Source organism: Hippoglossus hippoglossus, chromosome 15 (genome assembly GCF_009819705.1).
Source record: "Hippoglossus hippoglossus isolate fHipHip1 chromosome 15, fHipHip1.pri, whole genome shotgun sequence".
NCBI lineage: Eukaryota > Metazoa > Chordata > Actinopteri > Pleuronectiformes > Pleuronectidae > Hippoglossus > Hippoglossus hippoglossus.
Genome location: NC_047165.1, coordinates 12,188,855 through 12,204,695, shown reverse-complemented (window position 1 = coordinate 12,204,695; position 15,841 = coordinate 12,188,855). Strand labels below are relative to the sequence as shown.

General features: G+C 43.6%; 1 protein-coding gene across 2 annotated transcripts in view; it reads left to right on the top strand.

Moving 5' to 3' along the window:
* The first annotated feature begins 2,187 nt into the window (after positions 1-2,187).
* Positions 2,188-15,841, top strand: part of LOC117776073 (Kv channel-interacting protein 2) — a 93,931-nt gene continuing 80,277 nt past the window's right edge. For both annotated transcript variants that reach the window (XM_034609782.1, XM_034609777.1), the window contains exon 1: positions 2,188-2,587. In XM_034609782.1, the coding sequence (XP_034465673.1) occupies positions 2,515-2,587 (73 nt within the window). In that variant the 5' untranslated portion in view covers positions 2,188-2,514. The remainder of the gene's footprint in view (positions 2,588-15,841) is intronic.

Sequence of the window (15,841 nt, the reverse complement as noted above, 5' to 3'; positions counted from 1 at the left end):
CCCTGCAGTTACAGACAGCCCCCTCATCAATGACTTGCCGCTTCACTCTATTTTGGCGGTGAATCACTAAATCCCCTCTCACTCACCGTGCATCGATCTCCCCACTTCCCCTATCCTTCATTCTCGCACACTCCTCCTCGCCTTCATTTCGAATCCCCCTCTCCTTGTCTCCTTTCATTTACCACACACTGAAATCCAATCGCTACCCAATCGTCCGTATCTGTGAAATATTTTGTTGGTATTAGATGACAGAAAGAGCAGGCTTTGTGATTATTGTGAGCCTGCCTCTGCTTACTGGCAGCATGCAGGGTTCAAATGAGGCTTAGCGGGGGGAACATCCAACTCCTCGTGACCTGAACTCCTCTCTGCTCTTCACCTCCTCTCTTTTCCAGTCATACTTTACACGAAAAATGTAAAGAATCACACATAAAGCAACCATATAGGCATCTGTATGGTAATGAGACTTGTAGCCAGGGTACTGGATGACATAATGTGTTTGTCCACTCACTGCTCCTTCAGCCTAAATAAGCGAAGCCAAGACAGGCAACGTGAGTTATGGTCAGGTGCAGGCGGCAAAAAGCCAAACCTGGTCTGAAGTGTTGACAAAGATAGACGACATGACTGCTCCCCAAAAGTGAAGCTTATAATTATCTCGATCAGCCCCTGATGGCTGGCTGCAGTTTAGGTCATAAACCCTGCCTCCCACCCCTCGCATTTGTTGGCAGACCTAGGCCTTGGTGGAGATATGTGCTCTAAAGAGTGCCATTCAAGTTGGATGGCTATTGGATTCTGATGTTTTATTTCGCCTTGAAAAAGTTTTGGCCTACAGTATGCATGAAATTAACTAAGTTGTACAATATTTCATTCCACCTCATCTGAAAATGGAGTCTGAACGCACTGACTCGGGGAAAAGGACACACAAACTTTTTGGAAAATGTCAACATTAAGTGTTTCTGCTTTTGTCAATGTTGAGTCTATTGTAAACAACATGACCTCCATGGCTGACCTCTGTTTCATACAGAGCCCAAATATTCACAACACATTTGTCAATGTCACTTATAACCACATGGTAACAGGAAGGTCAAGGGCTACATGACCTGAACATTTGCATGTAGACATTATCGGACTGGGAGAGACATGTGTGCTTGAATGGGAATTTCCGTGACAGATATGACACTGGAGGCAGTCCCATCGGAGGACAAACAACCTTTCAGTGACGTGTCCGATTCAGAGGTCAACTGACTCCTGAGAGAGCAGGAGGAAAGACTGAGCCGAGCCGTGAATGAGGAGGGAATCTAATACCCGTGACACTACAGTTCATGCCCTTCCTTCAGCAGGGGTCACAGGGCATGAACATCTAAATAGAAAAGCCTACAGACAACAAACACAACAGTTCCTGCAGATTTCATGCTCCAAATAAATGAATGAATGGATGCACAGAAGGAATGGTGAGCGTTATTGATGCAAGCCCTGACATAATGAGGAAAAACATGGCATCAAAGACAGATTGCTCAACAGATTGTGACCGAATGTCATAGTGTGATTTAGGCATGCAGAAGTGAGGCAAAGACGACTGAGAGGGGAGAGAAGAAGGAAGAAAGGGAGAAAAAAGGAAGAGATACAAGGCTTCCCAGAGCCATGTGAGTATTTATAGATCAGATATAGTCAGAACCTCTGCCTGGCAGCAGCAGTGTGCTCCTTGTTGCTCCTGCCGATGTCTCTGTGCACATCTGACACGGCTCTGACTCAATGGAGAACATTAGGGAAGATGTGATGGTAATATTAATGGCAGGGGAGGATGGATGGATGAATGAATGAATGAACGATTAAGACACATGTTTGGAAATTCCCTATTATCATATTCTTATTTTGATCAATGTTGTCTCCAAAAAGTGTCCAAATCAATGTTTATTTCAAAGATGTGTCTCTCTCGCTCCCTGGGCTTGTCTGTGTTTGGTTTTAGTAACTATAGTTGAGATAGAGTCTCTTGGAAATCAATTTAAGTCAATATTATGTCCTCTGAAGTCATGGAGACACAACTATGTGTGTGTGCGCGTGTGTGTGTGTGTGTGTGTGTGTGTGTGTGTGTGTGTGTGTGTGTGTGCTCGTAAGTGTGTGTAAGTGTGCGTGTGTGTTTGCGCGTGTGTGTGCGTGCGCGCCAGCCCGAGTGAGAGTCGCTACACCATAAGCGCGCTTGGTTCACTCAGCTCCTGGATGCCGAGAGCGCACACGGAGACTCAGACACGGGGAACTGCGACTTAAATGAGTCTCTCTCTCTCTTTCTCTCTCTCTCTCTCTTTCTCTTTTCCCCCGTCTCTCTCTCTTTCGCTCTCTCTCCCTATCTCTCTCTTTTCTTTACCTCAAACCAAACATGACTCGTTAACGGTTAAGTACCTGTAGCCATCCTCCGCGAGGGCGCACGACAGATCCACTGTTAAATCTTTTCCACAAACATCGTAACATATCGGCTGTCCTCGCACAGTTCCACATTCCGGCGCGCAGCAGGGTTGGAAAATGAAGGCGAAAAACCGTGACCAAAGCCTGTCGGACTCCAGAGAGCTGGACGGGTCCTATGATCAGCTAACGGGTGAGTGAGGCACCGGTGGATGTTGTGCGTTTGCCTGCAAGTGTATATATATATAAAAAAGATTGAATATGTCAGGCTGATGATCTGTAAGGAACTCGGTCCAACCTATAACTGAACAAGTGGCACAACTTGTTCACCCCCTTAGGAAAAAGAACTGATCTATATCGTGCTTCGATGGATATTGGCAGATTCATTTTGTTGTCGCGCGCCACCGCAAGTTATATTCAAGTTTATATCATCTTTACTTTCATTTTCAGCTTCCATGGTAGCACACATTCACCGTCTTATTCTTGGAGCTGCTGAGTTTCCACACTTAAGTAGAGCACAGTTCTTTTTTCTAAAGGGATAAAAAAAAAGACAGACATATTGAATCTTTTTTTAATGTCAGTGTTGCATGTCGATATTGTTGCGTAAGTGGTGCGTAATGGTAATGATCGTGAATCATGCAAATTGGTGACAACTGTGTGTGTCTGCGTGCGTGCGTGTGCGTACGTGCGTGCGTGGGTGTGTGCCTGTGTGCCTGCGCTGACCTGGCTCATGTATGGGAGACCACCTTTATCATCGCTGTCTTGACTGTTTGAGCTTCTGGGGCAGAGAACACCAGCTGGTGTCCAAACTGAGCTGCTGTGGATATGAATTACGGCAGAAATCCCTCACATCATCTCTCTGAGCTTTACCTGAAGTGCTGCTCTGTGGTTCAACGATGGCCTGATGTTCTTTGCCAGCACAGCAAACATGTGAGGGGACACTTGATGCCATGTGGATTTTTCAAGCTAGGGAAATTCTGTGCGTAATTTGGTTTGCAAGTGTGGTTTTTGTGCGTCCTTCCTTCCCATATCTCCTCATGTGCGGGTGTAATTGATTCCACTCAGTACAGATGAGACTTGACACTCATCACTTTTTATAGCGTTATAATGAACCCACTCATTGAGCCTGACAGACAGGCACAAATATACCTGGTGGTTTATATGCGCTCCTCTGAGAGCTGAACACTCTCCGGAGGTGTTTTCCCTGACATCAAATCCTTCCACTGTCACATTACAGCCCATAGCTCTCCCTGCTCATGAGAAAGCACCGTTTGCTTGTTAAGTGCCAGCTGCCTTAATAAAATGCTCGCTTCTATGCCTGAACACATCTCAGGCCTGCAGAGGGAAGTTGTGCCAGGCCAGACAGCTGTGTGCCTCCAGCTCCACGGGGACACTGGAATCTCATTTGCACTGGTCCACGCATTAGCAGCTAAGCAGTGGGTTCTGTCACATATTTAATACATCCCAAATTACGCAATGATTGCAAGGTGTCTGTCTGTGTGTGTGTGTCTGTGTGTGTGTGTGTGTGCGTGTGCAACAGCCATGCAGTGTGTGGGTATCTTCGGCTGGATTTATCCGTGGATGTTTTTGTGTGTGTAGCATGTGGGTATGTGCAGTGTGTGTGTGGGTGAGTTAAGAAGCTCACTTTTCTACCCTCCACTGTTTTAAAGTTTAAAAAGAATCAACATAGAAAGAACCCCGCTGAGTCCATAAGCATCCATCAGGCTTTACAACCCTACATACGGGTTGTGTAGGTCACGTTGACAAACCCACACTGTGCTCAGCGTCACGCTCGCAGAGACAGAAGCTCTCCACAACACACCTCAGCACTTTGACTGTTCTTTTGTCCTTTGCAACTTCACCTTTGGGTTCTGTAATCAGTTGACACACACCCGATATGAGGTGGATGAAGGACGATTAGCAAATGTGACGGTGGATGAGATGAAACTTGCTTCACCTGTAATCGCTTCAGAAGAATCTGGAGTTTCCTCTCCTTTGACATTTCATCTCCTCCCCTGTTTTCAGTTATGTTGAAATGCCCCCTTGTGTCTGTCCACATGAAATCATATTGCTTTTTTAATAAGGGGGGAGAGAGAGAGAGAGAGAGAGAGAGAGGGACTAAGTCATTCAGTGTGGCAGAGCAATTTACTCCTGGCATCCTTTTTAATGACTTGCTCAAAGCTGTGAATCGCATGGTTAATTCATCTTTGTGAGACCCTGTCAACTTTAAAACATACTTAGCCCTGATAGTTTGCATGCTTATTAAGGCTGGCTCCTGCCCATAAGAGTCTGTGTAATGAAGATGTGATGCAGCTAAATACTGCTGCTCATTTGTTTACTGTATTTTTCCGATTAGGCAAGCAGCTGACTGTAGAGTGATCCGTTGTATTGCCGTGTGTATGTGTGAGAGGGTGTGTGTGTGTGTGTGTGTGTGTGTGTGAGGGTGTGTCTGTGTGATTGATAGAAATCGAGAGAGCAGGTAACCAGTGATTTTGTGTGCAAACCACTAAGATGAACAAGTGAACAGTGTGATGTGAGTGTAAGACTTGTGAGAATGGATTCTTAAGTGGGTTTTTTGTGTGGGAAGGACAGGTGAGTCATTCTCCTTACTTACATGCAACTTGTGTGTGTGTGTGTGTGTGTGTGTGTGTGTGTGTGTGTGTGTGTGTGTGTGTGTGTGTGTGTGTGTGTGTGTGTGTGTGTGTGTGTGTGTGTGTGTGTGTGTGTGTGTGTGTGTGTGTGTGTGTGTGAGAGAGACAGAAAGAGAGCGAGAGAGAGAGCGAAAGCGTGTGTGTGCACTCAAAGCAAAGCTGACCTGTGTTGCTTAAAGCTAGTGTGGGCGATGTCCAATCACCATTTGAGTGAAATGTAACCCTCTAGAAATAACTCCCTCTCAACCTGCTACATTGTACTGAAGTGCACCCCACTGTGTGTGTGTGTGTGTGTGTGTGTGTGTGTGTGTGTGTGTGTGTGTGTGTGTGTCGGAGTGTGTGCATGTGTCGGAGTGTGTGCTGTAGCCTGGCATTCCCCGTTGTGTTTAAGAGCACTGGCTGAGAGATGAGAGGTAATTATAGAAGCGTGGTGCAGTAATCTCCTCTTCCACCTCACAAGCCAAACTCAAGAGGAATCATATCACCTACACACACACACACACACACACACACACACACACACACACACACACACACACACACACACACACTCACACACAATGGCTTCTCTCCATATATTCATAAGCCGCTATTATCTCAACCTTGTCATTATTCCTTCTTCTCCACTTCAAGTCTATATTTTTATAAAAGGCTAAATCAGTAGTTGTTCTGCCGATGATCCATTTGATCCGTGTGATACTCGTGGTGTTCATCATCTCATGTATAGATGAAGAAGGCTGATTTATTTAATGTATTAAGAATTTCAACAAAATGTTTAGATATATCAACATTTGCATCGTGCACAAGTTTGTTTTTCTGCCTCTTTGCTCCATTAATATGATTTTTGGATGGTTGGTTCTTTTTAACTTAATACATCAAATGATCTACCGATTCCGAACTCCTCAAACCCTTTTATTTGTTATTTTTCATCAATTGTCAATAGTTAAACCATTCGTGTAATAACATCTCAGTGTAGAGGGATATCTAAAACCACTTTTATGAGAATCTCTTTTGTATTTAGTGGTAGAATGATTAGTCAATCGACAGGAAGATAATCTGCAGCAGTTATAAATTTGATTAATAATGTAATTCATCTTTAAAGCTTGACTGGTTCCAGCTTCTCTCATATGAATATTTCAAGGTTTTCTTTGTCCTCTATGATAATAAATCAAATAATTGTGATGGATAACTCTGTGATGGATACAAATTACTCAAGATAACAGTAAATTAAAGTTTATTTCTGAGACCATCAGATAGACGACACACAGTGTGTTGTTATTGCATAAGTGTTTGGAAGAAGGCATAGATATCCACCTCATGTTTAACTGGGTACTGTATCTGCTCCTGGCAAAGTGAGCTGATCGCCCACTTCCCAACAGTCAGCACGATGGATGCAATGCTCACACACTCAGGCTGGTAATTTCAAGTTTGCACGCACGCACGCACGCACACACACACACACACACACACACACACACACACACACACACACACACACACACACATATTGTTAAATGTTAAAATCGTTAAATCTGTCTGGGCTGTAACGTTTCATCGAGCAGTTTCTTTTCTCACACACAGATTTTGATTAGCGATGTTAAACATTGGCATTTAGAACCATGTCAGCCTTAATGTCAGGAAAAACCTGACCACCATACAGGGTTAGGTAACGGAGACGGTATTAGCTGGTGTGGAAGTCACATGACGCACACACCTCCGATGACTGAGGAGGAGAAGGAATATCATAATTTACAATTCCAAGACTGAAGCGATTGCGGGACAAAGATTGCCTTCATAATTGAGTCTGTCAGAGGGAGTTTAGCCTCGAGTCACCTTCCCGGCATTGCAGCTTTTGCCGCATCTAGAATCATAATGGCCTCTGGCACTAATTAAAAGCCGTGATTTAACGTGTCATCTGATGTGCCGGGACATGTGTGACATAGAGCGCCTCATCAGCGATCCTCCTCTGGGTTCTTCGGGGCCCGGGTTCCTTCTGGAAGTGCCAGAATTGCTGATGTGAAATGACTGGATCCTTGCATGGAGGAGTGCCAGGAGTGGTTCACTTAGGCTTATCTGTCACATTGGTAATATCACCGATGGAGGGAAAGAGGGAAAGGAAGGAGGAGGGTAGGAAAAAATGAAAGACAGGGAAGCAGGGAAGGTGCAAAAGAAGGACAGGAGCAATGTGCAAGATGATGAACTGGCTTGCGTTTTTTCCAGGCAAATCCCGGTGATGCGCTTTGGTAGTCTGGAGGTGTTGTTTGTCCTAGTACAGAACCTCTTCCTGTCACTCCAGTCCTGTTAATGCTCAGCTCCCATCCATCAGTATAGTTGTAATGACGCAGGATCTGCCCACCTGAGACCCTGAGACATTCAGATATGTGCCCCTTGACGTGAAGTGCACACGTAGAAATGAAGACGTTGACGTATCTGCCCCTCCCCGCGTCTCTTCTTGCCACTATATATCCTCCACTATATTTCTAAATAATCTGACTGACAGTCCCCACTTAGGCTGCACTCTCATGCTCTCTCTTTCCCGAACTCCATCAAACTCCTCCCCCCCACTCTGTCTCCACTCTCACAAATCAGATTATATAACATCATATATATTTCTCTTACAGTGTCTTTGGTGTCTCACTTTCCGTGTCCTGATTCCTCCCTGCCTCTTCTCTCCTTTGTTGGCGTGTGCTTCACAGCCTTCACCTCTTGGCGTTGCCCCACTGTCCATCCTTGTACTATCCACTATCCCCCGCTCCCCGCCCCCCACCCGCATCCCTCCACCCCCGTCCCGCCTCCACCCCCTATCCAATTCTTTCCGAGCCGCGCTGGAACCCGTAGCCTAATGGGGCCGGGAGCCAGAATCGATCCTAATGAGTTTTAATCTTTGACTGAATCTACAGGCAATCGTTAATTAAAATAAGCCCTGCTCACCTCTCCCTAGGTCCCCCTCACCCCATCTCCTTCTCCTCCCCTCCTTCTCTGTAAACACATTCATTCGTTAAAGCCTGGAGGGGGAAGAGGGGACGAGAGGAGGGGAGACGCTGGAGAAGAAAGCGAGGAGAAGACGTGAGGGAGGAGCAGAATTTGGTTGGGAGAAGTCAATGTAAGTCTAAGACTGAGGGTGAAGGAATTAGGAGGCTGCAGGGAGGAATATAAATTGAAAGAGTCTAGGTTTACAAACGTGCAAAAAGTCAAGAGTTTTATTTTCTCAACATCCGCTTGACGCCGCTGCCTTGTCAGATGTGTTAGAAAGCGAGTGATTGACTGACGGAAAGTGTCTCGGAATGTGACAGAGCCCCATGTCAGTCAGAGCGAGTCTCTCTCTCTCGCTTTGCTCCGCTGTCATTCCGAACATCTGATCTGCATTAGTGGGATGGTTTTCTGTCCATTAGCTCAGCCAGTCTCTATTAGACTGACAGCAGCTCATCAGTATGAGGAGGAGGAGGAGAGTTCAGCAGATACCCAAACAATGTCGTCGTGTAGTACAATGTAGGTTGCAACCCTCGCTCCCCTTCCTTTGTGCTCTCTGACTCCCTCTGTATGTGTGTGTGTGTGCGTAAGAGATTGTTCTTCGTTATCAGAGGTTATTAGCTTGAACATCTCAGATTGAAGATAGGGGGCTGCTGTGTGTGTGTGTGTGTGTGTGTGTGTGTGTTAGTGTGTGTGTGCGTTAATCGTGTGGAGGATGTCTGAAGGGCAAGCGTGACTGCCATTGACATTGCATTGAGCGTTTTGGGGAAAAGGATGTCAGGGGGTGCTGCTATCGTTACCTATTTATTTCTACTAGATAACAAGTTGTTGACTCATTTAGGTGGCACATGAGAAATGTTTTATTTGAATAGACATTGCTGTGTGTTGGATTTGAAGAAGATGTTAAGAAAACCTTGTCTTCCCCTCCCTCCTGTCTGAGTGGAAGAAAAGTGAAGACCTAGACAGACAATAAAAGAGTGTAATTTAGTGAACAGGTCCATTGAGCACCTGAACCCAATCGTCAAAAGGTTCTTGAGTAACAACTTCAGTGTGATTGACAGCACAGTAGAGTGTAATGGAGAGACAGGTGGAGGTGATTGGAGGAAGCGTGGGGTTTAGTCTCGAGAAAACTGCAATCCCACACACACGCGCACACACACACACACACACACACACACACGCAAAACACCAACGACTGGTGTTTTGCCTGAGGGAAACTGCAGCCGCTCTTACGATCAATCATTTAGTTTTGACAGAACTTTGGACAATGTCTAGTCAATAGTTCAAAGCCCGTGTACACACACACACACACACACACACACACACACACACACACACACACACACACACACACACACACACACACACACACACACACACATCCACACACGATGCGCGTGCACAGCTGTGAAACAGTCAGAGAAGAAAGCACAGTGGGAAAACCCGATCAATATCTGTCAATTAGCCCACAAGTCAAAACAAATTCAATGTCTCCCAGTGCACACAGTGTCTAACAGGCCAATCAGACCAAGTTTATCGGCGAATGTCGTCGGCTTTTTCCAGTCAGTGGTATGCCGTGAGGTTTTGAACAGTCAGCAGACTTCAACCTGGACTGTAGCTATTGGAGCAATATCCTGAAATAAAATTGTTTAGGGAAAGGCTTAGATTTAATCATAACCCAACTTGTATTACTTTTTATTTTAAATCCTTCCTAAAAGCTTTGAATTGTATTACGATTACTGAAGACTTTGCAGACTAAACACACCCTACATGACTGATTAAATACAGACGATACAGACATTTACAAATTTCTTACATAGCAGTTTCACTTTTACCATCTTATTTCTTTCATTTCCATTTAACTCTTCTTTTTGATATTAGATTATGTTGCTTTTAAATTCCGTCTTGTTGTCTTTTATGTTGTAGATTGAGTTTCCAATTTGAAGAATCTATGTGTATGCTTGCACTGTAGACCCATGGTAGAAGAAGTTGTTGAACTAGCATTTATGCAAAATGTCTTTCGGGGAACATGATATTACCCAGACTGCCCTTGCTCTAGCTCCAAAATGGCTGCCCTTATAATTGCACCTCTGTCAGCCTGAGGCCAGGTTGTCAGAGGGACAGCTTGGTCTCTATGTCTCCCAGGAGTGATGCTGAAGTCAGCAAAATCCCCAACCAGCTAAATATGCACAGTGTTACAAGGTAGAGGGAAATGGGACCAATTGGATTTTGGAGGCTACAATATGGTTCGAGGTATTAGAGTTGTGCGACAGAAGGTTATTGAGAAATGATATGTTGAGCTGGGAACTTTGTGTTCAGCCTCACAGAGCTGAGTCTCTGTGTCCTGAGTCTACTGTTGAATCTGTCTGTACTTCCTCTCAGGCCGTCTTGCCAAGCTACACACTTATAAATTCTAAAGATGCAGACTTTGAGAGTCCAACCACATACATTTGTGTTCTTGGAAATCCATTTGCCTTAATCATCTACATTGCACACCACACACTCTTGGTGTTTGCTTGTTGGCCGCAGGGCCTGAAAATCCCATTTTCCCCCTGAATATCACCCTCTGGCACTGGTAAACCGATTACTCACACTGCAACCTGACGTTCCATAAGTGCTTCTCCCCAGGCACCTCGGCTTGGCATCAGAATTTCATAAGAGTTAATGGAGTCTACTAATCAAAACACACACACACACACACACACACACACACACACACACACACACACACACACACACACACACACACACACACACACACACACAAACACACACAACTGGACACGCACAAACTCACAGACGGGTTTTGATTGAGTGGTGGGGTGACAGTCGTGACAGCAGTGCGATCGTTACTGACCTGGATCGGCACAACAGCCACTGACATTACCCTCAAAGGTGGAACCAAAACTAATATCATATAAAGAGTGGAGAGAGGGGAGGCACAGGGAGGGAGAGAGAGAGAGAGAGAGAAAGAGAGAGAGAGGCTGGTGTTGAGGCTGACCAGTAAAGACACAGAGAGAAAAAATGATACATCACTTCTATGTTCATAGAGTAGGTTTTCTTTTTTTTGAATAAAGGGAAAAGCCTGAAGCTAGAAAACAAGACATTTTCACATACCAGTTGAGGCTCCCAGAAACGTTTCAAAGGCCTGTACTGGGAGGTCATAACAAAGTTTGTAGGGAGCCTCAACTGGTTTGCTTCTATCCAGCTCCAAGTGCTTATCCAGCTGGAATGTGCGTACTTTGGGATACTTTCTGAAGAGTTATACTATGCAACTTTTTTACAACAAAGCAGCAGCTTCAAAATGAGTTTGATAGTGCACTGACTTGGAAAAGGGAGAGGGCTGCTGCTTTCATTCCCACTTCTCGCACCAAACTTCTATTCTTAACAATTTCGACACAAACAGGCCCAGCAGGTTCAAAAGTTATGCTGAGCTGAAGATCAATAACAAAGACTAGAGGTTTATTTATGCTGCCTTTACATACAAATAGCGATCCATCCATTTCAAACGTTGAAACTGTCACTGCCGTCATACTTCCATGGAACCATTTACCTTGGCGTGGTTGTTTAGCAATACATCCACGTGTGGACGGCGCAGATTCAAGAGTTTCTCAACAAACATGAAAGTTACGTGGTGTTGCTTTCAAATTTTATAGTTGTTTTCCCATGCAGGGCATCAACTTACCTGCAGTTTCAGCCGTTTCCACAATGACTGCTCTGCGCAGAGCCGTGTGTCCTTGGCGATCAGCTGGGACCGGGTTGTTAGAAAAGGACATTTCCTGACAGCCTGGTCCTTATCGCTCCCCTGGAGAAAAGCTGTGGTCAGGTAAAAAAAAAATTCAACCAGGTACAGATAATTATATTTTCTTTTTCCTGGGATTTCAGAACATTTTGACAAGCTCTACCTGGAGTGCCAGAAATAAAAAAACACACAATAGGAGCGGATTAGTTTTGTATGAATGGAACAAAAAATATAAAAGCTACCTGAAAATGCTTTCTCTGCATTTCAAGCACTTGTAAAATTCAGTTTGCAGGGCATGACCAAGCATGGTACTGAAGCGTGACTTAAATTCAGCAGCAGCAATATCCAATTTTAAATGGATATTACTTGTATAAAATGATAATGGAAATGTACTTTTTTTTATGATAGCATATGTCTCAAGGTTGTTGTCTTTCAGTCACCATCTTGTATTTTACAACCACAAGATGTTTGCTTCTAATGAGGGTGAGTTAAGGAGACGCGGTGCTCTCGCACTGAGGCACACTCGGAGAAAGTCATTAAACTGGGTAACGATTATTAATGAGGCCGGTATAAAATTCATGGGCTGAAATATGGGCCTGTTGTTTCCGTCCTGTGTGTCCACGACCGAGAGAAGGCTCTGCCGGCTTTGGGCATCAAAGGGGACATTACTGTGTAATCACACTCCTCGCTCTCCTCTCTGAGCACGATAAGAGCAGTTTGGGGACTGAACCAGTTAATTAAAGTTTCATTTTATGCCTCTTAATAAGCCTGTAACGTTCTCACTGCTTTGACATGCCAATCATGCTCTTATTTATTGCGGTGCGTGGTTGTGTGCATGCTGGGAATCCGGGGTTGTCAGTCCTTTCATTCTCTCCTTTACTTCATCTATCCTTCGTCTCCTACTCCAAGATTACTAATTTATTCCTGTTATTTATCCTAACGGCTTCACGGTGGATACGTCAATGCATTATTTATGTCAAGGCTGTGATGGTGAAATTCCTGTTAGAAGTAATGGCAAGGCTCAAGCAGTTTCGTATAACAGGGGATACATTTATTTTAAATAGCCGCTTCTATCCAGATTGATGGAATAGTCAGGGACCACCAAACCTCTCATTAACACTTCAATGTTTCCGCCTTCTTATTTATGAGCTAATCTATATTTGAGCAATAAAGCATTTATTATTAGCTTTTACTGGCCGTTGGATTTTCCAGTTAAAATTTGATGGCAGCATTCTGAATCATCGACTGGTACCTGACATAATTTCCATACCTTGTCGAAAGGCAAAATGAGACCGAGGGACGACATTTGTCCGTAGCCATACATAAAACATTTGAGCTTATTAAGCTGTCTCCGCCAAGGAGGCAATGTTTTATCAGTGCTTGTTTGTTTGCTAGCAGCATTACAAAAAAACACCCACACGGATTACCATGAAACTTTGTGGAAAGATGGTATGTGTCAGGAAAGAACCCATTACAGGACTTTTTTTTTTGTACTTTCTATAACATTACGAGATTGGGTGTTTTTGTCACTTTTTCACCAATTTCCCAGGAAATGATTTATGGATCTAGATACAATAAAACCAGGCACATTCAGAGGACTGATGTCTATGAGCGTGTGAAATTTGGTGCATCTTGATTGGATTTAGAAACTGTTTGGCCTTGGTGGAGGTTTGCACTCCACTGAGTTCCAGTGCCAGTCTAGTTGTGATTTGGGACCTCCCATATTGGAAGCAAGTAGCTTGTGGAGAGGTATTTAGGCTACACGTGTCACTTACTGTATATAAATAATAAAAAAATCATATCTGCTCATCTAATTTTCCATGTAGCTCGGAGGACGAGTGAACATTAGACCACTCAAAACTGTGTCGAATGTGGAAACATGATCCCAAGTGCATTCACTAAAGGATTTGAAAAGCTCCTGATTGGATAAGAAACGATTGAATCATCTGGATACTGCTCTGCGATATGAGAAAAATGTCGTATTGGTCTATTGGTTAAGTTGCAACATCAGCCATCATCTCCTGCCATCTTCATGATTTGATGCAGTATGATGTGCTGCAGGCTGAGTCTGAGATTTGTTTCGAGCACTTAAGTATACTTTCGTGGCTCTAGTTTAGTCTCTCCGAACTGTTTGTCATATGGCTGGTTAAAAAACGGTTAGTGGTGCATGAGTCTCTTGAGGGGACTGAACTGTGGCATGATTTGCTGTGGACGAACTCAACCATCATCCAAACGTATAAGATATTGCCCGAGAGAGTAATGAAATAGTATGAAATATTAAACATTTGTCGATATATCACACGAGCCCAATCAGCATCCACTTATCTTGGTTTACTACTTGTTTAATTTAGTATGTGGTTCAGCTCGGGTAATCTGTGAGCAGTACAGGGAAACATCAGTGTGTTTGATCTCATTGATATTCCTGAGTAGATTATGACATTAGAGTCTGACGGAGGTGTGTCTGACGAGTCTGACGGAGGTGTGTTTCAGACTTTCTTCACCTCCACTCTCACCTCCACTTTCATCTCTCCTTCAACGTTCTCCTCTTTTACATGCCACACTTTTATAAATAAGAGATGGTATCAGTGACACTCCCTCCTCTCCTCTCCTCCCCTCCGTCAGAGGTGGAAAAGGTGATGGCGGTCGATGTAAAGTTAATCGCTTCAGCTCCAGCTATCATGCCTGGGTGGGCAAAAGTCCTGACCTGGGAGGGCACAGATATGGAAAATAATGTGCATGTGTGTGCAGGCTGTTTGTCACTGAGGGAGATTTATTCCTTCAGTTCGGCGAGGGCAGCATCTCGGGCATCTCTCTGTCTGTCAGACGTTATCTGCGAGAGGAGACTCGCTCTTAAAGAAGATACCGTAAGAGAGAAAAAACAGCTTCAGATAAATAATGTAAGTAAAAATGTTACCCTTCATGCTGTGTGTCATGAAGTGACATGCACAGTAAAGACAGGCCATCTGGTGTACTTCCAGGGAGAATCATATCTAATGCAACAAGCTGCCCTTTAATGTCATTCCAAAGTTATACATTTTTAACATATCAGTGTGTTAACAGTGCAGCACGCCAATATGAAAGAAATAATCACACGCTAACATCCCTGAGATTCTATTTTAATATGATGTTACATATATTCTGTTATTGTAATTAGTTTGGGGTATTTTTCTGTAATTATTCCCCACCTCTCTGTATCCATCTAAACTTTGAGAATCATTGTAGCTATTTGCATTGTGAAGTTGTTTGTGAGTCCAAAATGCTTTTAATTTGGTGTTAGGAGACCAGATGCTCGTAATTACCACTCTGCAGGTTGGGTAATATTTTTTTTCTGTAAACAGGAAGCAGTAATACACATCATGTTTTTTCCTTGTTGTTTTCAGTCTCAGTAAATTGTGCTAAATTTGAGTTGACTAAGAAACAGCAGGTGTTCTTCAGCCTGAAAAATTAGGCTCGCAGCAGCCACCCACGGAGGGAGCTGCCTCATTTACATCCACACATGCTGATTGTCATGAGACAGACACACAAGCACACACACATAGCACATTTTGTGCAACACATTTTTGCTCTTTCTTATAAAAGCAGCAGCAAGCCTTTTCAAAACCTTTTTCTTTGCAAAGCTTCTACGCCCGAGGTGTGTTGGGAAAGATCAAAGGCCAATGCGAAATTGGGAAAAGTAAAGAACATATATGATGTGTATTTAAAAATCTTACAATCATATGAACAAAATTAGAGTTATAACTTTAAATCTTCTAGGTCTTTATAGCAACTGATTTATTGTATTGCAGATAAACCTGTATTCGTTTATATATCAGCCAACATGTAAGAAACTGAAAGAATAAGAAATGCAATGATTTACCAAAAAAGCTGCATGTTTATGTTGGAGACAGTGTGTCGTTACACAGTATATCCACTAGGGGGCACACTAATTAAGTAAAGCCTGGTTAAATGATTTTTTGTTTATGTAAAAAACTAAGAATCACAGCCAATGTTTCTGAATCAAATTGTTTAGAATTTTCTATGATCAAAAATTATACTAAGAAAAAAATCTGTCGATATTGGCAATTATCACGATAAATGTCACATT